This window comes from Typopeltis vanoorti, chromosome 4 (genome assembly GCF_054136105.1).
Source record: "Typopeltis vanoorti isolate ZY-2024b chromosome 4, IOZ_Tvanoo_1.0, whole genome shotgun sequence".
NCBI classification, from domain to species: Eukaryota; Metazoa; Arthropoda; class Arachnida; order Uropygi; family Thelyphonidae; genus Typopeltis; species Typopeltis vanoorti.
Genome location: NC_143552.1, coordinates 90,819,012 through 90,844,800, shown reverse-complemented (window position 1 = coordinate 90,844,800; position 25,789 = coordinate 90,819,012). Strand labels below are relative to the sequence as shown.

Below are 25,789 nucleotides of genomic sequence, written 5' to 3'. Positions count from 1 at the left end.
AGTCCACTTGTAACCCTCTGGATGAAGAGATATTGGAAAGGGTCTAAAGATGATTAATCAAGGTGGTTTCTGGTCTCTAGAATGTTGAGTATGAAGGAAGAACTTATTACAAAGACCTGTCTTTGCAATAAGCAGTGAACCAAAAGAAAACATCTTAATAAGAGAATTTTATTATTAGCAAGTAATGGAGAACAGATCCCCCCCCCCCTCAAAAGTTACTGAAATTTTTGATATTTAAATGAGATTTGCTATTGATTAAAGGTGGTGGTTAAAAAGACTACTTAAATGTGTTCATGGTCTCTTTTTTCAAGAATGTTAAAAAATACAACTGTAAATAGAGGTGAATAGAATCAAATACTTGGTGGGATGTTGTTATAGACCTGGTAATGTGGATGGTGGTGATAGTGAAATGTATAGTCAAATTAGCCAAGCAAATAAGAAAAGGGTGATCATTATGGGTGATTTTAATTATGGCAATATAGACTGGAATGAAGAGATAGCAACTGGAAGAAAAGAAAATGAGTTTCTTGAGTTTTTGAGGGATAACTACCGCAGACAGTATGTAACAGAGGGCACACGAGGATTAAGGGTCTTGGATTTGGTCATCTCATCGGAGGATGTAATTATAAATGAGGTGTCAAATCATCTACCAATTGGTGAAAGTGACCATGAGGTGATTACCTGGGTGGTTGCCAGCAGTGCAAGGACCTCTGTGAGAAAAGGGTATATGTGGAATTACAAGGGGGGGGGTGATTATGAAGAGCTCAGGAGACAGCTTGCGGGGGTGTAGTATGGAATGAGGAGTTAGCTGGAAAAGAAATCAATGCAGCTTGCAGGATTTTCAAAAACTATCTAGTAGATGCAATGTCTAAATGTATTCCAAGGGTGAGAAGGTTAAAAGGTAGGTGTGAGATGGATGAATAAAGAGATTAAGCATGCGATACAGAGAAAAAGGGCATTGTGGAGGCAGCATAAGAGAAGCAGAAGTAACCAATTTCATGAGGTCTACAAAGACCAGGCAAGGAGGGTGACTTGGTTGGTGAGAGTAGCTAAAGAGAGGTATGAACAGCAGTTAGCTAATGAAGCCAAAAAGAATCCTAGGGAGTTCTTTCGATATGTAGCCAGAAAAAAAAAAAGATTATGGAAGGATGACATTGATTGGAGGAAATGGTATAAAGACAGCTGTTGCAGAATGTGTGGTGGAAATACTTAATGAGCAGTTCATAAAGATCTCTCAATCTTGTGAATGTGACTTCATGGAGAGATTGAGAGCAGTTGATGATGGGGAGGAGAGACTGACTGTAAGTGAGCAAGAGGTGTTTGGGGAGTTGAGTAAACTAGATGTAAATTAGGCTGTGGGACTTGATAATATATCACCGCGTATTCTGAAGGAATGTGCCAGAGAGTTGACACCTGCCTTGACATATTTTTTTAATACGAGTCTTGCACTTGGTCAAGTTCCTAAAGAGTGGAAGGAGGGCAAGATTGTGCCACTTCATAAAGGAGGTGATCGAACTCAAGCATCAAACTATAGGCCTATCTCAGAGTCAGGTGTTGTGATTAAGTTGTTGGAGAAGCTTGTGAGAACTAGGATATAGAGTTCGGTTGACAACAATGGTATAATCTTTGATGGACAGCATGGATTTGCTAGAGGGAGGTCATGTTTTAGTAATCTACTTACTTATTACAATAAAGTGACTGCTTCCTTGGACAGAGGAGAAGGAAGTAATATACTTGGATTTTGCAAAAGCTTTTGATAGAGTACCTCATGATAAGTTGACAGTCAAACTAGAGCAGATGGGGTTGGATATTAGATTAGTGCATTGGATTGGAGACTGGTTATCTGATAGGTATCAACAAGTTGTGTATGGGGGTGCGATATCCAGGAAAAGGAAAGGAGTGCCTCAGGGGATCAAGTTCCTAAAGAGTGGAAGGAGGGCAAGATTGTGCCACTTCATAAAGGAGGTGATTGAACTCAAGCATCAAACTATAAGCCTATCTCAGAGTCAGGTGTTGTGGTTAAGTTGTTGGAGAAGCTTGTGAGAACTAGGATCCAGAGTTGGGTTGACAACAATGGTATAATCTTTGAATTTAGAGCTATTACTATTTAACTTGTATATTAATGATATTGGCGAAGATTTGGATGGAGATATTCAGTTGTTTGCAGATGATGCAAAGTTGGGACGAACCATAAAGAGTAGTGAAGATGTTGTGGCCTTGCTTGAATAAATTGAGTGATTGGGCAAGCAAATGGGGATGTGAGTTCAATGTTGCAAAATGTAAGGTTTTAAAATTTGGAAAACAAAGATGGGATGCAGAATTTATGCTTGGTGAGAATATATTGTTGGAGGTAGAGGAAATAAGAGATCTGGGGGTGATAGTGGATAAGGATCTAAAATTTAGGGGACACATCGCCAAAATTGTGAAGACAACACAAAAACTTCTGGGAATGATGCGGAGGAGGAAACTGACGTGTAGAAGTAGGGAGATTCTTGTTCCATTGTATAAGGCTTTGATTAGGTGCCCTGATTTGGTCACCGGGTTTTCAGAAGGATGAAGAAATTTTGGAAAGGGTCCAAAGGCGACTGAGTAAGGTAGTTTCTGACCTCTGGAATGTTGAGTATGAAGAAAGATTGAGAAGATGTAATTTGCAGAGTCTGGTGGAGAGAAGTTAGAGGGGAGATATGATAGAGACCTACAAGTTGGTAAGGGGTTGTTATAAGATCAATGGTGGAGAAGTTCTACAGAGAATAGTGGGAAATCAGGGGAGAACCAGAGGTCATCCCTAGAAACTGTATAAGGAGGGTGTGAGTAGGGGAGTGAGAGGCAGGTTTTTTTCATGCAGAGTTGTGAATGATTGGAATGCCTTGCCTGAGATTGTGGTGTCTGCATGGTATGATGAGATTTTGTGTGATAAAAGGCCCTCCCAGATGAGTCTTTGACTCCATGAGGTCTTGGATAATAATAATAATAATAAATTATACATTAATAATAAAAAATGAAATAAAATTTTAATAATAAAAAGTGTAAATTAAACAAAAATTAATATGAAATTTTTGGATACCAGCTCGATAAAATGAAATTATTAAAAATTTTTTAAAAATTAAATGAAAAAAAAACAACTACTAATTCATTCTTTCAGCTTATTTAACGATATGAAATCAAACTTTTTACATACATTGATTTCATTTGAAACTGATTCACTCACATCACTTTTAAAGTTTTGTGGAAACATCATAACTAGGTAAATAATACATAAAATGATAGCAAATCACTAATTTTTGTTTTTAATAATAATAAAAAAATGATGTTAAAATGTTCCAAAATTCCAAAACACACACCTGCACATACTCAGAATCCAATGTCTCAGTATGCAAATACTCACTATACTGTTTGTAATATTTTCATGCCAGAGTGCATAACTTTGCACTTTGCCAATTCAACTCACAAACATTATTCTTTGCCCACATTGTCAATCTATATAACTAATCTTGCATGATGTATGCATCTTTAATTGTTGCCCTACCCAGTTTTTTATAATCTACAAACAAATTGAAAAAAAAAAGTAGTTCAATGTGGCCTGCTGTCATATTCCCTTGCCAAGTCCAGCATATCATTATGTAGCCATTTCCATTATCAAACTCAACTCTTGCTTTATTATAGAAAGTGAAGAAATAAGACAAGGCCTACCCTTCATAAACCAATCAACACTTTTCAGATACTGACTGGTCTATAATTTGCTACCTTGAAGCCTCATTCAAGTAATCTAACTATTTTGCCTTCTTTCTGTTCCTTTTAAACCTTACTGGAGCACTCTCAAATCCAGAATCTCCTCCATCTCAAATGCTACGTCAAGTAATTATCTTTTAATAATTTGGCACATTCCATTTCCTTTCCTCCACACAATGACCATTTCTCCTTCCAATATATGTCTCTATAGTTGAAGTCTCATAATGACTTGCTTTGCATTTACTATGCTAATTTGCTAATGCATTTCTCCTTCCAATATATGTTTCTATAGTTGAAGTCTCATAATTACTTGCTTTGCATTCACTATGCAAATTTGCTAATGTATGGAGTCCACTCGTCTTCCTTTGCACCCACTAGTCTATAGCAGCACCTGACTATATATTTTGCCATGTTCACTCACTCAAATGCACCTCCTCCTACATCTCTACCTTTGTTGGAGTCCTACTCTTGTTGGATTCAATTCTGCTATCAGCCATAACCCACTCATCTAGTTCTCGTTGAAAGTTTATTTTTCACTTGGTTAGAGTATAATAAATTTAGTTTAATCCTTTATCCAAGTGCGAGCAAACAAAGTTTGCACCTGAAAGTATCTTCAGGACTGGGGTAAGGTGGTACAACACCAGGGCACTCCTTGCAAAGGTGGAGCAAGATACCAACACTCCTATCTCGGTATCTCCCATAATACAAAACACATTTCCTTGCAGATATGTCTGATGTTATGCATTAAGGGAAGGGCCACAAACCAGGCTAGTTTTGACCTTTATTGAGGTTTATTATACTCTTTTTTTTTTATTATACTCTAACCAAGTGAAAAATAAACTTTCAACATCTTTCTCTAAATCCAGAGTAATTTACCAAGTTCAACCAAACTGAGTTCAAAAACAAACCAGGCTAAAAGTATACAATACATTAGCCCTACCAATCTTAATGTATGGAAGCGAAATCTGGACAATAAAACAAAAAGACAAACAAAGATTAACAACAGCAGAAATGAAGTTTATGAGAAAAACTGCAAAGTATACCCTATTTGATCACAAAAGAAACGAAGATATTATGAAAGAATTAAACCAAGAACCAGCAATTGAAAAAATTAAAAAATATAAACATAGATGGATGGAACACGTTCAAAGAATGAAAACAGAAAGATTACCAAAACAAGCCTTAAAGTACAAGCCATTAGGAAAAAGAAAACCAGGACGTCCTCTTAAACGATTCAATGATGACTTCTAAGGCCGGAACAGGCCATACTAGTCCTAAATCCTTGATACGTATGATGATGAATGACAATTATTATACCATCAACTGAATCTTAACAAATGAGTCTTAACTTTTCTCCAAGTTTAACTAATTATGCCAAAATCTCTTACCCTTATTCTGGAATTTCTATATAAATTGTATATCTTTTGTTCCCAAAACTATGAGGGATGTTGCATGAAACAAAAACAGATAGTTTAGCTGTTTTATTTTCATATATTATTTGTCAAAAATCTTCCTCCCTTTCAATACATTTTCTCCATTGCACAAACAAGTTTTTTAAAAGCTCGCAAAAAACTCTTCAGGTTTTTGGAACTACTTTCTCACTTATGCTTTGATATATTCATCATTTCAAAATGAACTCCTAAGATGTCTTCAATTTAGAAAATACCAGAGTTGGGGCTGGGAAGGATGTTCTGCAACTTTAAATCTTATCTTTTAAAATGTATGTTGAAGTCCCATAAATGAGAGTAGTAGTTTTCTTTTCTATATATCTGACAATGAATTTTTTTTTCCTAACAGCCACCATATTTTTGGATTTGTGGCAGTTGTTGTTTACATTTCTATAATCTTGTTTTCTAAAAATGAGTGAGAAAAAGAAAATTAGTTGTATTACCTATGCATAATAAATCAAGTTAGAGAAAGACCATCGACAATAATCAAATGTTAATATGTGCTGGAGAGAACAGTCTTCCAGAAACATCTGGAAGAAAATTCAAAAAGAAACAGATTAATTTTACTTGAATAGAAAAGTCCTTAAATTCTTTGAAAAATTTAAGGATTCTAGAATTTACATTCTAGAGTCTTACTTTATTGTTTCTCCAAGTAAAGAATATATTTTCCAAATGAACTAACTTTTCAATAATCTTCTCTACTAATTGGTTCCATAAGTGTGAGTCCACTGTGTTAACAATAACTGTGTTACCTTTTTTTGGGTCTTTTGGGTCTTTACTGATATGTGGCCAGCAGAGTCTGATATACCATAAAAATTATAGTTAGTATATAATAATATTTATATAATAACTATAATATACTAACTCTTAGGTCACATGTAAACAAGTATTACTAATGAATTGAATTAATACAACTTATGTTTAAGATATACGCACAAACATCTTCTTAGTCAAGATCCTTGTGATATCCATCAGGAAAATGTGGTCCTATGCCTCATAGTCCAAGGAAATGCAGATATTCACATTAACAGTCAACAAAACATTATAAAATTACTCACAGTAGTACTATATCAACACACAAATTGTATTCCTGCTCACAATTAATTAAATTCAGAGCAGGAATTCTTCAGCGCAGATTTGTTGAGAACAGGATGAAACTTCAGTTAGTTTCTTTTCATTAATTTGTCATAGAGTAGCTATTGTATTATCAGTATTACTAATGTACTAAGAGTTCAAGACCATGGATATAAACTAATTACCATTCTTGAAGTTTCTTTTAATTTCTCTTCTGCAGCACTTGTCATTTCTGATATAAAAACATAAAAAATTTCAATTAAAAATATACACATATAATAACTTATGAGCTAAAAACTGACTAAATTCATTTATTGCACATTTTTCTAGAAATAAGTGAATGATTTATGGCTGTATTATCTGATTAATATTATCCCTGTATAAAGTATAAAAATATAAATACATATATCCAGTGGTGAGCTATGGAAATTTTAACAAAGGGCTCGCATCGTTGAGCAAAAAAAAAAAAAGCCTAACTTAGCCCTTATAATACTTATATTGCGACTTTGTAGAGCTTCTGACAGATATGATAATTACTGTAGGATATCAATCATTAATGCTAGATCTTTTAAAAATTCCAATTGAGAAGTCAGTTTAAAAAGCCCTCATATTTATTGTTCGATGCAAAATGCTTGCATAAAGCTGGGTAATTTCTCCACAAAAGCAAGAGTCATTCGTAAACTACAAGCTGCCCATCATGGTCCAAACACACGGCCGATCTTTTAAATTTCAATACCAAGGTCTTTTGCAATTGTATTTAATTCTTGTTGATTTTTTGGTGATTGATGATAAAAAGCATATAATTTATCCACAAATATTTCAAAATAATTTATTTCCTTAATGTTTATTATCGAATCGTCTAATGCTAAGTGTAAACAACGAACGCAATGCCAAATCACAACGTTGGGAAATTATTGTAGAAGTTTGATTGCAACACCTGATTTGTTTCCTAACATTACACTAGTTCCATCAGAACAAAATGCAATGAAATGATTTTTTATATAGTTATCAGAAAATCCATATGAATTTAAAGCAATTATAGTAGCATGTATAAATTCTGCAGTGGTATTTTCTAGTTCTACAAGATCATTAAACAAGAAGAACAAGAGGCTCGCAAATTTGAGAAAAATTTAATAAAGGGCTCATGTGAGCCCCTTATAGCTCACCACTGCATATATCCATACTAAAATAAAAAAAAAATTAGGCATGTTTCGGTGCACCAAATAGCATATTTGCTTTGCATGAGAAGCAGAATTAGAGTGGTTTACAGATCTTTAGAGTTATTGACATTCTTCTCATGGATATTGATGACATCAGCTTAAAACTGACCAGTGTCGTTTGTGTTTATAGCAAACCTCAGTGATCAAAGGAACTTTTTTGTTGCAGAGCAAGTTTTTAATTAGAATTAAAAAGTAAATCCTCATCCCAGTTCTATGGGAAAATATAATTAGAAGATAAGACATTTTCAGTAGGATAAATAACTCGACTTTTTTGGGTCTTTTTTTCAATCAGCATCACCATGCTTCCTGTGAACCTGACTCATTCCCCACCTCCAGAGAACATTTTTTTTTTAAATACAAATTCTACAGAAGGTTGCAAACTTATTGTACATTTAGTACCATAGGTGGGTTAAGAGTCAGATAATCGTGAAACTCTACTACAGAGACCAAACGTGAAACTTTTCAAGCTGCTTAGGTCTTAAGTAAGCAGTACATTATACTTCACAATGAAATTTTTCTGCTACATAAAAACATTCACAAATATTCATGCCAACAGTGGGATCTGAATCAACAGCCTGTTGGTTGAAAAGCAGGTTTGCTACCCACTTGGCCAAGTACAAATTTTACATTGGCAGCAGTGGAATAATAATGCTAAGAAAGCTCTTGGTAAGTCAGCATACTCGTCATAGGGAAGGAATGTCCAATTCATTCAACTCCATATTTACATCCTCCACTTATCCATCAACATCCAGGTGAAAACGTGGAAGTTTTTGGTGGCAATTAAGTCACTCTTTTTGCATCATTATATTTATAAGCATTTGTGTGATTAACTGTAAGGGTAGTGTACTTAATTTTTTTATTTTTAAAGATTTAATATTTATTTTATTGTGTGTCATGGTGCTGATGTACAAAACAATGGTTGACAATTTTACCGTGTGTGATCAGAATTGCAGCATGTGCAAAATGTATGGCCTTCGGAGATAAAAAAAAATTTTGGAGAGAGAGAGAATGTAACTGAGGAACTTGTTTGTCAAAAATATTTTGTGAGCGAATATCATAAGTGTGAAGATGGTGAGAAGAGTGATAGTAGTGAGTTGAAGGACAAAATATGTGATAATGCAAATGTATGAATGACTTGGTTGAAAATGAAGAGAACGACCAGACAGTAATGGAAAAAATAGTGCACTTATATGGAGTTCTTCACAGAACAAAATGTGAGATTGAGTGGTTGGAGAAAAATATGGCAGATGGCATGACACAGGAACAAAAGAAAGGGAGAGAAAGCAGAGCATGAGAGAGCAAAAGCATGAAAATAAGGATTGGATTTTGTATAGTGATTCATTCATATGGGGAATCCTTGAGGAGAGTGTGACAAAGTTTTGTTTTCCTGGAATTAGGATAAAGGATGTCAATGATGCTGTAAGGATAGAGAGAAAGTTATGGTGAAAGAGATGTTAATTTTGGCAGGTACAAATGATTTAGCAGGTGACAAGTGTGGTATGTGAGAGGACATGACAGAATTGCTAGTGCATGAATAAGTTGCTAGTGCAACTCAGCTTGCCTCTATCATACTGTGGCAACAGTATGATAGAGGTGAACTGAGATGGGAAGCTATGACCATAAATGAGTCAATGTGCAGATTGTGCAGGAGGAATGATGTTGAGTTTGTAGATTTGTGGGGCGAGTTTAATGGAAAGAAGGAGTTATATAAGGTGGAGGATGGCTTGCATCTAAATGGAGTTGCTGTCAGGAGTCTTGAGAAAGTGTTGTTCTTCAGAAGTAAAAATCAGGGAAACTAAAATGTTTAGGGGGAGGATGCAGGTGAGTGTTGGTCCAGGCAAATTAGAGGTTAGTAAGTGTGAGAGTGATCACGTGATGCAAAATGTAGCATCCCAGGTTAACTTTAGCTGGCTAAATAACACAAGGTGTAAGGGAGATTGTGGAATGAAAGGATATTGCGGTTTATGTATGCTAATGCTAGAAGTATTCCAAATGAGATCGAAGAGTTCTTGGAATTGATTAGCACATCTTTGCCAAAAGTTATATGCATTAGTGACACTGGGTTGACCAAGGATGATAAAATCATGGGAATAGAATGCAAGGGATATGTCTTCAGAGAGGACAGACAGAAGGATGGGGGAGGGGTTTTACTAATGATAGCAGAGGAATTAAAGCCAAAGAGAGTAGAAGAACATTAGGAGGACAGGAATTCAGAGGGCAGTTCATTTGGGACTATCTGGTGTGAAATAGAGGTCAACAGGACTAAATATTGTATCATCATCACCCACAGAAAAAGTCAATCTTCTGGCTTCACACTTTGCTTCCAATGCATGCATAACTGACAATGGTAAATGTCCTCAATCATTAGAGACACCCAACATACAATGTCTCCTATATCCTTTTGCCAGGATGAGATCAGAAAGATACTGTCAAAATTAGACACAAAAAATCTCCTGGCCCTGATGGCATTCCCCCAATTGTCGTGAAAGTTTGTGCACCAGAACTGACTCCTATTCTATGTCACCTATACATACTCTCTTACTCCACTGGAATCTAACCCACAAAGTGGAAATTGGCTTATACTCAGTCCATTCCCAAGAAGGGTGACAAGTCACTGCCGTTCAACTAACAACCTATCTCACTTACCTCAGTCCTGTCAAAAGTAATGGAAAAAATCATCAATTCCCAACTCCTACACCACCACCTTGAAGACACTCACCTAATAAACGACTGCCAGTATGGATTCCGTCACTGCCAATCAATAAGAGATCTGCTCACATGTGTCACCCATCTCTGGACAAATCCCATGGGTTGTGCAACCAATCCCAAGTCCAACCACTTGAGGTTTGGCAAACCTCAAGTGGTTGCACTTGATATCTCCAAAGCCTTTGACCAGGTCTGGCACAAAGGCTTACTAAACAAACTACCATCATTTGGTCTGACTCAGGACTTCTGTAGTTGGATTGCCAGCTTTCTGTCTGGATGCACACGGTGTGTGATGATCAATGGCTCCCTATCCTCTCACCGTTCAATTAATGCTGGAGTTCCACAAGGTTCTGTCCTCTCACCAACCCTCTTCCTGCTATATATCAATGACCTACTTCATTGACCTCCAACCCAATACACAGTTTTGCAGATGACAGCACATTACACTCCTCGCTTTCATTTGATAAACCTTGCCCTACACAACTCACCTCAACGTACAGAGGTGAATCAACCACCACCACCGCCCTCAATTCCAATCTCCAAGTCATACTACAATGGGGTTTGGATAACCTCATCAATTTCAATGCTAATGAAACCCAGTTCCATTTCCCATAAAAAAGAATCACTTTTTCTTAGTATCCTTTTTGACAATACCCAAATTTCCAGACAGTTTGGGATCTCTCTCTCTCTCTCTCTTCTTGGAATTACTCTCACATCAAACCTCTCCTGGCATAAACATATCGCAACCATTGCATCCTCGGCTTCAAAAAAACTAGGATTTCTCTTTCGCTCAAGACGTTACTTCACCCCTGAAGAGCTGTTAACATTATACAAATCACATATCCACCCAGCTATTGAATACTGCTCCCACATATGGGGTGGGGCCCCTAAAAGCTCTCTCAAAATGCTTGACTCGATTCAGAGGAGAGCAATTAGACTTATTAATGACCCATCTCTTACCAACTTCCCCCCCCACTTTCGCACAGATGTTTGGTTTCTGCAGTATGTATATTCTACAAATATTTCCATGGGAAATGCTCATCTAAATTAACATCAATAATTCCTTCACTAAGCTCATTGGAACACATGCAGCTGCTGCTCAATATCCCTTCACAGTATACCTAGAAACAAACAGAACAAGTTTTTTTCCTCTTCCTTTGTCCCTGCAACTGCTGCACTGTGGAACAGTCTTCCACCTGCTGTGTTTCACAAGGAATATAATTTAGTCATTTAAATCAAATGTAAACAAGTTCCTCCTTTCCCAACCCACTACTCATACACAGTACTAATGTACTATAGGTTGATCAACCAACCTCTTGTCTATGGGCAAAACATAAAAAAAAAGTAATTTGTTGCTGTTATAGGGGGTATATGGGAGAATGTAGATAACATGCACTTGCAAATTAGCATGACGAGTACAGGCCAAGTAATTATTATGGGGGATTTCAACTATGGGGGTCATAGATTGGGAGGAAGAATGATCACAGGCAGGGAAGGAAATGGAATTTATACAGCTGCTGAGAGATTTACCTGAGGCAACATGTAATGGAGGGGACACAAGGTTTAAGAGCACTGGATATAATCACTGCATTAGAGAATTTAACACTAACCAATCCAGCTTTGCTGCCTTGGCTTAGAGAAAGTGATCATTTAGTCTTGAACTGGGAGATTTCCAGACATGCAGAACTTTCTATGAAGAAGGAATATATGCGGAATTACAAAGCAGGTGATTATGGCAAGCTCAGGAGACATCTCTCAGCAGAGTAATGGCATAAGAATTTGGAGCAGAGAGAGAGAGATGTTGTTGGTGCATGGGAGGTTTGAAAAAAGCAGTAGTGGAATGTATACCTACAGTTGGAAGGATAAATCAGGTAGGAGTTAGATGGATGAATAGTTTCATTAAGCAGGAATTGCACACACAGAAAAGATTATGGAGAATTATAAAGAAAAAAGTGATCATCATACCCGATTAGCAATATAAGGTACAGGCAAGAAGGGTGACTGGTATGGCAAGAAAGGCCAAAGCTAATTATGAGAGAAAGCTAGCCGACAAGGTCAAAAGAAATGAGAGAAAGCTCGCTGACAAGGTCAAAAGAAACCCTAAAGAGTTCTTTGCTATGTGGCAAGTAAAAGGAGGAATGACTATGGAAGAATTACTTTAAATAGTGTTGATGGTAGGGAGGTAACAGAACTAAACCAACTAGTTGAATTACTGAGTGAACATTTTGCAGGGATATACCATCTAGGTGGTGACGTTGCAATGCCAGATGTAAGATTAATAGGAGAATAGAATTTGAAGATATGGAGGTGCCTAAAATACTGCAGAACCTCAATATGAACACAATCATGGGCTTAGATGGCATATCAGTCCATTTATTATGAAAATGTGCAAAGGAATTATCAGCTTCTCTGACCAAGATGTTTAATATAAGCCTCAGTAGTGGAAAGGTGCCATTGGAGTGGAAAGAGGAAAAAAATAGCCTCACTGCATAAAGGAGGTTCCAAGACAGAAGTAGAAAATTATAGTCTAATCAGCACCTCAGAAATGGTTAAAGTACAGTCATAAATACTTACGGCAAGGAAGGCAACGGGAAACCACCTGGCTCATAATCATCTCTCCCTAGAATGGTAGCATATAGCTACCCTCCCGCGGGAGTATGGCAGATGGGAACCAGAAGATTGGAAAAATTGGTGAAAGACAGAATTCAGGACTTGTTGGAGAGGAATATGATACACTATAAGAGACAACATGATTTTGTGAAGGACAAGTCTTGCCTTAGTAATATGCTTAGTTTTTATAATCAAGTGACAATGGAGTTGGATAAGGGAAATGGCTACTCAATGATATTGCTAGACTTCACAAAAGCATTTGACAAGATTCCACATAGAACTCTATTGCATAAATTGAAGCAAATGGGTTTGGATTAGAGGGTGACTGATAGACAGATATCAAAGAGGGGTTTATGGAGTTGAGTCCAAGAGAAGGCAAGTGACCAGTGGTGTACCACGGGAGTCAGTACTTGGTCCTCTGTTGTTTAATTTGTATATCAATGATAAAGGAAATTATTAGACAGGAAATATTCAGTTGTTTGCTGGCGACTCTAAACTGGGAAGAGCAATGGTAAATGAAGGTGATGCAGAGATCCTGCAAGAAGACTTAAACAGACTAGCAGTATGGGCAAAGATAAATGGCTGCCAGTTTAATATGGCCAAGTGTAAGTAATGCACTTTGGAAAAAGATCAGAAGCTATATACTATACTGAACTGAACTGCAGGAAACTGATGAGACCAGTGACTTGGATGTGATTGTGGACAAGGGTTGAAGTTTAAAGGACATATTGCAAAGGTCACCAAAACAGCACATCAGATTATGTGATTGTTGAAGAACATACTAACAATGAAGGATAGAGAGGTTATTGTTCCCCCTATATAAGGCTTTAATAAGGCCACATCTGGGCTCAGATCTGAACTCCTGAATTCTGTGGGGATGAAGAAGTTGTGAACAGTATCCAGAGGTAAGTGACAAAGGATTGTGGCAAGTCTGTGGAATCTTTCTGTGAGAATAGATTGATGGTCTGTAGGCTTCAAAAATTAGCTCATAGACAAAAAAGAGGAGACATGATAGAAGCATTTAAGTTATTAAAGGGATTTTATAGGATTGACACTAAAAACTTTTTTCAGTACATGACAAGGAGGGAGAGAACAAGGAGTCACCACTGAAAGTTGTATAAGAGTGTGGTTAGTAAAGGTATTATTATAATTATTTGACACCTCCAGGGAGTCCAAGGACTCGTCGAGGGGAAGGCACCAGCTCTACAGCTCCGTCTCCACCATTCAATCACAAACTGACTGCAACTACACCAATGCTATCTACTGCCAACCACCACTGATATGTCCACAGACAATCACAAACATCCATGCCCACAGTGGGATTCGAACCTGCAGCCTTTTGGCTGGAGAGCGAATATGCTATCCATTAGACCAACCAGGTATTAGAACTAGGTTTTTTACTTGGAGTGTGGTGAATGGGTGGGATGGGTTGCCAGAGGTAGTTGTGGGTTCTTCATCAGTGAATGAGTTTAAGAAATATGATATTTATTGTGTAAATAAATGGATCTTCCATGATGAGTCTTCTGACTTCATGGAGATACCTGTATAATGATGATAGTAATCATAATCTAATTCATATTCTCTTGCTCAATGCACTCTATAGCATCCAGGAATATCTTCTGATTCTGCCACTTTATAAATAATCATTTCCATATTGATCTCTTTGAACTTAAACATTTCAATTATATCAACTCACCTCTGCCTATCACCAAGTACTATAACCTCTTCTTATAACTAACATTCTTACATTAAAGTTGACCATTTATAACAATCAGTTATATAATGCCCAGGACAGTTTTACTTTTCTAGAACCCATCTTTAGAGTTTCTTTACTGCTGTATAAATTAGGTAACCAAATATGTGCATAATAGACCAGGTATGATATGATCAAAGCCTTAAAACAGTAAAACAATTTCCTTTATCTGCTTGGCAGTCCTCATTCATGGCAGTAATACATTGAGGTCTTAGATGACACTTTCTATCTATTACATTCTATATATATATATTCTATCTCACTATCTTTTAATCTGAGATTCTAAATTTTGTCCAGAACTTAGGTCATAATACTTAGGGAAAATGGTTAGGAAGTACTCTATTAATATATTCCTCAAAAAATTAGAGACTGTATTCATTGGGAAAAACAGTATGGAGAAACTGTTCTAAAGAAGATGGAAAATGAAAGAAGACAATGAGAAGTTTGTTTGGTATTATTATTATTATAACGGTGTCTCCATAGAGCCAAAAGACTCATCGCAGGAGACTCCACATTGACACACTAACCATTATTTACACAATACCTATCATACTTCTCCTTAAATTCATTCACAGATGAAACATTCACAACCTCCTCTGGCAACGCATTCCACCCCTTCACAACCCTCCAAGTAAAAAATCTAGTCCTAACACCCTTGTTAACCACACTCTTACATAATCTCCAGGGATGGCCCCTCATTCTCTCCCTTCCTGCACTGGTCTTAAAAATGTCATCAGTATCAATCATGTAAAATCTGTTTAATAATTTATATGCTTCTAATCATATCTCCTCTCTTATGTCTATCAGCTAGTTTTTGGAGCCCACAGATCTTCAATCTATCCTCATAGGGAACATCCCACAGACCTGCAACAATCTTTGTAACTTGCCTCTAAATCCTCTCAACCATTTCTTCATCACCAAGAAAACCAGGTGACCAGATCTGTGCACAATAGTCCAAATGCAGTCTTATTAATGCCTTATAAAGTGGAACAATAACTTCCTTATCCCTGCTTGTTAGTGTATTCTTCAACAACCATAATTTGATGTGATGTTTTGGCAATCTTTGCAATATGCCCTTTAAACTTAAGTTCTCTGTCCACAATAACTCCCAAGTCCCTTGCCTCATCAACTTCTTGCAGTTCAGTTCCGTTAATATAGTAAACAGCATGTGATCTCATCCTCCTGAAGTGTCCATACCATCAGCCTATTTAAGTCATCCTGCAATATATCTACATCATCTGAATTGACTATCACTCTTCCTAATTTTGCATCATCAGCAAACAAGTGGATATTTTCTTTCAAAGTATTCCCAAAATCATTGATGTACAAATTAAACATTAGAGGACCAAGCACTGAGACTTGAGGTACACCACTAGCACTTGCCTTCTCCTGGACTCAGCTCCTCCGTAAACCACTCTTTGATATCAATCCACCAGCCATCCTCTAATCCAAATCACCAGCTTCAGATCCATACCCATTTGCTCTAATTTATGCAACAGAGTTCCATGTGGAATCTTGTCAAATGCCTTTGCAAAGTCCAGCATTATCACTGAGTAAGGATTTCCTTTATCCAGCTCTACTGTTACTTTATTATAGAAAGTAAGCAAGTTACTGAGGCAAGACCTACCTTTCATAAAACCATGTTGCCCCTTATAAAGTATCATATTACTGTCCACCCAGTCCTGAATTCTAATTTTTACCAATTTCTCCAAAACCTTAACCACCACTCCAGATATATTGATTGGTCTATAATTTGCAACCTCAGTCTTGGAGCCTCCGTTGTGCAGTGGAATTGTTTTCCCCTCTTTCCACTCTATTGGTACTTTACCAGAACTGAGGCTTAAATTAAACAGCCTGGTTAGAGGAGGTGCTAATTCTCTTACACATTCTCGTAACACATGGGACCGATATGCCATCTAACCCAATGGCAATGTTAGCATTAAGGTTCTGTAATATATTAAGCACCTCTATTTCGTCTATCTCTAAACTCTCATCAGTCAATGACACATTTGACACTGCACTATCACAACCAAGATGGTACACTTTTGCAAAATGATCACTAAGCAACTCAACTATTTGATTTGCTTCTGTAATTTCCCTACCATCAACACTTTTGTAATCTTTCTATGGTTATTCTTCCTTTTACCTGCCACATAGTGAAAGAACTCCTTAGGGTTTCTTTTGGATTCATCAGCTAGCTTCTTCTCATAATTAGCTTTGGCTTTTCTTACCATACAGGTTACTCTCTTTGCCTGTACCTTGTACTGCTCATGGGAACGCTCATCACCTTTTTCTTTATACTTCCTCCATAACCTTTTCTTTACCTGCAACTCCTGCTTAATAATATTATTCATCCATCTTACTCCTACTTGATTTCTCCTTCTGACTCTGAGAATACAATCTGTACAGATTTCTTTAAATACTCCCACGCACCATCAACATCTCTCCCCTTCAAATTCTCATGCCATAGCACTGCTGAAAGCTGACTTCTCAGCTTGTTATAATCACCATCCTTGTAATTCCAATATACCCCTTCTTAGCAGAATATTCAGCACATCTTGCAATCTCCCAGGTCAAGACCACATGATCGCTTTCCCCAAGTGGAGACAGTGTAACTAAATTACTTATTGATATGTTCTCCAATGTTATGATCTAACACTAGAATCTCTTGTCCCTTCCGTTACATGTTGTCTCAGGTGGTTATCTCTTAACAACTGTATAAACTCCATTTCCTTTGTTCTTTGTGTGACCATTCCTTCTCCCAATCTATGTCTCCAAAGTTAAAATCCCCCATAATAATTACTCGACCTTCACTCATCGTGCTAATTTGCCAACACATACTATCTACATTCTTCCTTATACCCCTTGGATCAGAGCAACAACTGATTACATATTTCACCTGTTGATCTATATCTTACACTAAACAGCCTCGAATGAACTGCCCTCTACATACCTGTCACCTTGAGGCACTTCTACCTTTTTTGGCATTAACGCTTCATTTTTCATTAGTAAAACCCCTCCCCCCATTCTGTCATCTCTGTCCTACCTGAAAATACTGTACCCTTTACATTCAATCCCTATAATTTTTGGCCAAGTTGTACTAAGTAATAACAAAAATTCTTCGCACTTATTCCGAATACTTCGAGCATTAGTATACATAAACTGCAAGACTCCCTTCCTCCCATAATCTCCCTGTGTGTGTGAATTAGCCCACTCTGTATACTGTTAATTTTCTGCAAACAATTAATCCCAAATTCACAGCGATTAATGACCTTAGTATAATATTTACAGCTGACTCTATCACCTGCCTCCCTAGCAAATCCCATTTCCCTGTTTTTGACCATTTACTCTATCCTTCATCAATAAATGTTCTAAATGTCAAGCACCCAATCCATTTAAGTACAAACCATCTCTCCTAAAATACTCCTTCCTTTTATCAAACTCATCCCAGACATTCATAAAATGAATATTCAGTTTCATTTCTTTGCAAAAGCTTTTACACAATCTTGACATTATTCCATTTACTATAATTGCTCTTCTGTTTAATTCATCACTATCAAATCTTTTAGCACACTCATGATCTTCCCACTCTCGCTCTTTGCATTCATTGTTATCATTACATCCTTCAAATTCTGTCTCACAGAAAATCTTTCACTACCTAGATCATTCATCCCTATAACTGCAATAATCTCATTCTCTCTATCTTTCTGCAATTTCACAGCCTCAGTTATATCCTTAATCTTTGACCCTGGATAATATGCTTTGATTACTCTACCATCCTTCAAACCCTTAATTATAGAATCCCCATACAGCACAATATCTTTTCTGCTCCTTTTTAACTTGACATCCTTTACCCCCACTGATGCTTGTTTTTGTCCCTGATCTTCTCCCACATTCTTTTGTATATATTGCTCAGCAATTTCTGTGTATGTATTTCTGCACTATTTATTCCATGCACACACTCACTTAATCCATTACTAAATAATCTGTCATTCTCATTCCTTGTCATTCTTAATCCCCCCATACTTTCTATTCCATAAAAAACATCAGAACATATTGGAATGCTGAAAGATAGACTATACAATTTGGTCAGATCAAAATTATAAAATTTATTACAGTCATTTAAAAATGTTAGTTCCTTTGTTCTCAGGAGAACTTGCCTAACACAGTTTACTCCACATGCTTCTATCAGTTACATTGGGATATAGCTGTATAAAAAAGGAATGTTTCCTATGAGACTGATGGCACCTAACTGTGAAGTCTTGATGATCAAATAAACTTGGGACTTTAGACAAACCAGATGTATCATCATATATTACACTAAAACTTTGGTGTTTATATGAGTCAATTAATACAGGCAAAACAGTTGATACATTAGAAGATGTGAAATGGACTGCATAACCTTTCATTTCTACCCTGGCATCAGATTCAAGAGGTGATACCATAAACACACAAGATGATAAAAATGTTAAGTAATCTGGATTGACATCCCTAGCAACTACAGAAGAAATGGTTGACTCAGATGACATATCAAAACTAGAAAATAAAGGATTGATGTCATCGCTACCCAAGATTTTGATTGGCAGGTGAGAATTAACTGTAGCATCAGAAACTGAATGGGACAATATACTGGTATGCACACATTCATCTGAATTGATGAAAGGATTGTTGTCATCACTACCCAAGATTTTGATTGGTAGGTGAGAATTAGCTGAAGAATCAGAAACTGAAAGGGACAATACATTGGTATGTACACATTCACCTGACAGTTGGCCTTCAGCAACCAGATCAAGGCCGCTTGAATGTTGATTTAGATGACCATACTCATTTGGCAAGTCTGACTCCTTATCCTTTAATGATACCAAGTCATCTATAACACTGTCACTTGAGTTGTCAAATATTGTTTTCAAATATTTACCCAGTTTAATTTTACTAAGTGGGATAGAAACCAGCGTTTCAAGATGTTTAAGCTCTGACAATGACTACCTTACATTACCTATATCAGACTTTTTGGACATTTGACTCTTTGTAATGTTCAGATCTAAGTCCATCATAGATATTTTTGACAATTCCCCTTGTTGACTCTTACTTATCTGTGCTTCCTTCTTTGAATGCCATTTTCTTTGGCCAGACACAATATGACTATGCATGATCGGTTTCCCTGCTTCCTGATGATCATTACCTGAAGCTCCCTGCTGTGTGGCTTCTACAGAATCATAGTGCTTATTAGCAACTTCCAAAAAATCTTTCATTTTTAGCAACTCCGCAGCTTTTAACAATGGAAGCATAATCCCATGAAATATTAATTTCTCCATGGTACATATATTGGACCATCAACCTTAAGTCATTAAACTTTATATCACTTAATGTCACAACAGGATGATTACTTGAGTTCTAGTTCTCTAAAAATAAGCTGTATAGAAGAGAGCTGCTTGCAGATAGAACTACTTTGTGAGCCTTAAGGGTCATTCCCTCACATGATAATGTTACATCCACCAAACTTTCACTAGCAAGTAATTTATCAAAAGCAGTTAATATATTATCTTTGTGATTGTGCCCTTTCAAGCAAATTTTCTGTGATCTTGTTATCATATTGAGTTCTGAACTAGGATTAAAAGAAAATATTCATACTAGGATTCTTTAACCAGAAAATTAGGATTCTTTCAAGTACCATGCCCCTAACTACTTAAAACACTGCAGGAATTGCCAAAATGTTTCACCAAACACATCATTAAACAATAAAAATACCAAACAAAATTTACATACGTGAAAAGTATTTTACCTTGGGTATATGTTAAAGATACCAAGTAATTTTATAACCTTGGTTTTAATCCTTTTCCCAAGTAAGCAAACATACAAGTAAGTCAAGTTTGCGCCTGAATGTGGTTCAAGACTTATGGTGGTGGTGGTGGTGCAACACCAAGGCAACTCGTGGTAAAGATGGATTAAGTTCTGATCACTTTCCTTAGTATTTCCCATAAATGCAAAACACATCTCCTAGGAGATGTATGATGTTATACATTATGGGTGGGGGACACTACCCAGACCGGTTTCAACTTTATTAAGGTCTCATCAGTGAGTAGGCAGACCTTGAAATGCTAAGGTTTAAGTAATACAGAGCTTATCAATTTTACCTGTGCAAGTTGCCACAAGGTGCTTTGACCTTATTAATTAAGAATCTACAGATGAGAGAAAGATGTGAAAAGTATTTTACCTTGGGCATAATATATGTTAAAGATACCAAGTAATGAAAGTTTATTTTTAACTTGGTTAATCCTTTATCCAAGTGTGAGCAAACAAAGTTTGCGCCTGAAAATATCTTCAGGACTGGGATAAGGTAGTACAACACTGGGAAACTCATAGCAAAGGTGGACCAAGCTAACATCACTTCTATCTCAGTATCTTCCATAATTATGCCTATTATACATATCCACAAGGAGATGTGTTTTGCATTTATGGGAAATACTAAGGAAAGTGAAAATTCTATCTCAGTATCTTCCATAATTATGCCTATTATACATATCCACAAGGAGATGTGTTTTGCATTATGGGAGATACTGAGATAGGAGTGATGTTAGCTTGGTCCACCTTTGCTACAAGTTGCCCGGTGTTGTACTACCTTACCCCAGTCCTAAAGATATTTTCAGGCGCAAACTTTGTTTGCTCACACTTGGATAAAGGATTAAACTAAATTTATTATAGTCTAACCAAGTGAAAAATGAACTTTCAACATCTTTCTCTAAATCCAGAGTAATTTAATAAAAAGGTGGCACACCTTTTGGCAACTCCTATAGGTAAAGATGACCTCACCATTGCTTCTGCCTGGTATCTCCACTTCTGGGCCTGGCTCCCACTGAAGAGACTTCAATAAAGGTCGAAACTAGTCTGGGTAGTGGCCCTTCCCTTAATGCATAACATTATACATATCTGCAAGGAGATGTGTTTTGCATTATGGGAGATGCTGAGATAGGAGTGCTGTTAGCTTGCTCCACCTTTGCAACGAGTTGCCCGGTGTTGTACTACCTTACCCCAGTCCTGAAGATATTTTCAGGCACAAACTTTGTTTGCTCACACTTGGATTAAACTAAATTTATTATAGATACCAAGTAATTTTATAACTTTATACTTTTATAAAATCTTTACCACGAGTTGCCATGGTGTTGCACCACCACCATAAGTCTTGAACCACGTTCAGGAGTAAACTTGACTTACTTGTCTGTTTGCTTACTTGGGAAAAAGGATTAAAACCAAGGTTATAAAATTACTTGGTATCTTTAACAAAATTTACATATATGTTGATTCAAATAATCATCTCAGTATTATACACTTATAATCAATAGTTTTCAATTTAACACCCAGTACACATGCTCAGAGAATGACAAGATTACGCTTAACAACAACAATGCAAACACAAGATTAGGCTTAACAACATCACTACCACAATAGTAACATTAGGCTTAACGGCAAAGATTCTATACTTTTACAATCTGATGTCAAATACAAACCAATTATACCAAATAAAAATATCCCACACAAAAATATAAACACATACTTCAAAGAAACATTTAACTAAGAATCTGCAAATATTGCAGCCAAAATTAGCTGGTAAAGTTCAAACCAACACTAATTGCCAGCCTGGTTGGCTGAGTGGTTAGCATATCCACTCTCTAGCCAAACGGCTGCGGGTTTGAATTTCGCTGTGGGCATGGATGTTTGTGATTGTCTGTGAAAGCACTAGTGGTGGTGGTTGGCGGTAGATGCCGTTGGTGTTAGATGATGAAGGTTGGTGGAGTAGTGAAACGAAGAGTTGTAGATTTGATGCCCTCCCTCGATGAGTCTTTGGACTCCCTGAAGGTGTGATATAATAATGTAATAATAATAATTGACCTCCGCTCCAACATCTGCCATCTTAGGATGTCTGAAGTTGAACAGTGTATGGGTATTGACCAGAGGTCACTGTAGTTCTTACATGATTGGAAGAAAATAGAGAAATAGTAGAAGCTAGTTCAGCACAGCAATATCCATGAAAGTACCTATAGAAAAGGCACAATGTGGAAACAGAGTACCTATGGGAAAGTAAGGGGGGGGTTCATCTATTAAGAGAATTGCCCTCATCTGTATATCATCAAGAATTCTTAGGAATGTTCTGAATGCACCAACCAAATGAAAGAAAGTCTGATCTGAGACTTATAAAGTATTAAGAGTTGAGAGAAGTAGTGTTTATGAATGAAAGCAAACATCAAGTTTTTTTAGATACTACACAGTTTCTAGAATGAATGATAAAAATGTAGAGTACTGTCATCATCATCATCATCAAACTATGAACAGGATTTGAAGTCTGAAAGAAAGGATCATTAGCAAAAGGAGGAAGAAAATGACTGAGAGTACAAAACCCTGGGGGTACTCCAGCATGGATAAAGAAATTAATGCTGGAGTACTGCAGCATTGATTTCTGATAATAGGAAGCAATCCACCATTATGCATAATGAATGCCCAGAAGCTGGCAGTCCGATCACAAAGGGTGGGAAGAAGACCATAAGATGGTAGTTTGTCCAGAAGGTCTTGGTACCAGACATAGTCAAATGATTTGAAATATCAAGAGCAACCACACAAGTTCCTCCAAATCTTTCAATTGCTGTGTCCAGAGGTGTAAGGTTAGTGAGGCGGTCTGCTGTAGGACAAGAATGGCAGAATCTATACTGGTGACTGAACAATATATAAGTTCTCCTAGCCAAGTTGACCTCACCTTCTGGTGGCATGGCTAGTTTCTACTAATGGGGCTTTGGCAGGATGAGTACTGTTGTCTTAAAAACATGTCTTTCATCACCTAATGAAATACCACTGCCCTGCCTTTTGGTGGTGAGAAATGGCTACTGCTATGTTTCATCTCCAGAGTAAGGCCTCAGTTCCTCCTCCCCCCCCTTCCCACATGCAGTGTGGGTGATGGCCTTGCTGGGTATGTTCAACTATTATCGAGCCTGGGAGCCAGTATTTCCTCCATCTGAAGATACAGCAGTAAAACAGTTTTCACAGGCTAGCTACTAGATAGTACAAAGGACTGAACCCAAAGGTAATGTATTGTTGGAGTCTTCTTGATCAGCTGGCAAATAATCCTGCTGCTGCCAGGTTAAGCCTGGAAGGAGTCTGAGTATAGCAGCATGCGGGTGACACTGTCCAAGGACATGCTTGGACTAGAGTCTGGGCACTCCCTGTGTCCTGAGCGAGAGTTAAATGCAGAAGTACCTCATCTCAACTACATGCCTTTGCTCATTAAGGTTCCTAGATCAAGTCCACCATGAAAGACAGTCATATGAATATTAGTATCATTGCAGATGTAAAAAAAAAACTCCCACAAAAATATATGAAAAATATAATAAAAATGTAACAAAATAATAAAAAATACTTCTATATTCATTTTATCAACAAGAACACATGACAAACAATGATATACACGACTACTCACAGGCATCAAAACCTGATTTGCTATTCCTAACTGAACCTCAACTGGCATCCTCCACAAATACAGTTCATCTCAACTCTACATCTTGCAAGATGTGTTCCAAACAAAAGGGAGGAATGTGTGCTTTTTTCATATCAGATAAGAAAAAAGCACACATTCAAAAAGCACACAAGCATGAAATGAGCTTAGATTTTCTTAGCTCATGAAATGAGCTAAGAAAATGACCTCTGGAAAAGGCATTTCATGCTTGTCACATGCCTTTTCCAGAGGTACAAAACTTAGATACAGATCCTTATTATATTCCCACAATTTCTGAACTATTTGTCTTCAAGTGACAAAATGATCATGACAACCTCTATTTGGCCTTACCCAGCTTGTTCTTTTCAACAGTTTTTCTTAGCCTCTTCTCAAGTATGCTTAGGTAAACCATGGAACAGGAGAAAATTCCTTTGTAATTCTCACAATCAGTTGTATTTCCCTTTTTTTTCTTTTTTTTTTTATAGATGGTAATATGACAGATGTACTGCAATTATTTGGAATGTGACCATCTGGACAGGTTTTCTGAATTATTCAGTGCAGCCACTGTAAAACTTGAATACCTCCATATCTGAGCATTTCTTATCAACTATAATTTTTTCATTTTTCTCTATATTCGCTCAGAAAAGCCAAAAAAAAAAAAAAAAAAGACTTATTTGCTAGGACCATTTGATACACTTTCTTCTTTTCCACAACTGCTCCTTTAACTTCTCAAGTCCAACACTGAGTGCAGATTTTTCTATTTCCATCAGACACCTTTACAATATGCCTTTTTGGCTGAATCAATTGATATTTTCTTAAGAACAAACCTGCTACCAAATCTTCAATTTGTGATAATTCTTTTCAAAGTAATTTTTTTTTCTCCAACAATATTTGAATATACAATTACCTCTGAAAGCTATTTCACATTTCTTAAAGACTTTCTTACATACTTTTCATAAGATGCTATCATATTCTAATTATTTAGGAATGACCTAATCTACAACCAAACCACAATAACTCAAAAAATTCAATCTCTTTATGCTACTTTCTCTTAGCTTGCTGCCATATTTTAGTTTCTTTTCCTCCTCTTTCCAATTCACATTTTCCTTAAAATCTCCCTTTTACTTGCTCAACCACTTTGCCTAAGAATTTCAGTCAGCATCTTCTACATTTCTGGACCTTGTTGTATTTATCTTGGCTTCATATTGGGTCTATAAGCTCTTGGAAGGCCCAACATTGGGATATGCATCAGCAGTGAAGGAAATATACAAATTGACACAATTATTTAACTAAAGCATGAATCTAAATTTCTAATGATGAATGATGGTCTTTTTCAAACAAAAAAATTCAAATTTAATATTAAAAAAAATGAAACTGCAAACAAAAAATAAAATTCCTGTGAGACTCATGAAACTAAGTAAGTTTCAGAAAGGGCCTGGCTCCTACTGACGAGACCTCGATAAAGGTCGAAACCGGTATGGGTAGTGGCCCTTGCCTTAATGCATAAGCATTACACATATCCACAAGGAGATGTGCTTTGCATTATGGAAGATACTGAGATAGGAGCGATGAGAGCTTTCTCCGCCTTTGCAACGAGTTGCCCGGTGTTGTACTACCTTACCCCGGTCCTGAAGATACTTTCAGGTGCAAACTTTGTTTGCTCACACTTGGATAAAGGATTAAACTAAGCTTATTATAGTCTAACCAAGTGAAAAATAAACTCAAATTCATTTGTTTATATGGGTAAATTATTTCACATTCATCAGATAGT

At 36.8% G+C, this 25,789-nt stretch overlaps 1 protein-coding gene across 8 annotated transcripts in view; it reads right to left on the bottom strand.

The window, feature by feature from the left end:
- LOC150107493 (jouberin-like) overlaps window positions 1–25,789 on the bottom strand; it is a 422,644-nt gene that overhangs the window by 20,627 nt on the left and 376,228 nt on the right. For 7 of the 8 annotated variants that reach the window (XM_090391911.1, XM_090391912.1, XM_090391908.1 and 4 more), the window contains one exon: window positions 6,437–6,483. The exons of the other annotated variant lie outside the window; for it this stretch is intronic. In XM_090391911.1, the coding sequence (XP_090248037.1) occupies window positions 6,437–6,483 (47 nt within the window). The remainder of the gene's footprint in view (window positions 1–6,436; window positions 6,484–25,789) is intronic. 8 annotated transcript variants of the gene reach the window in all.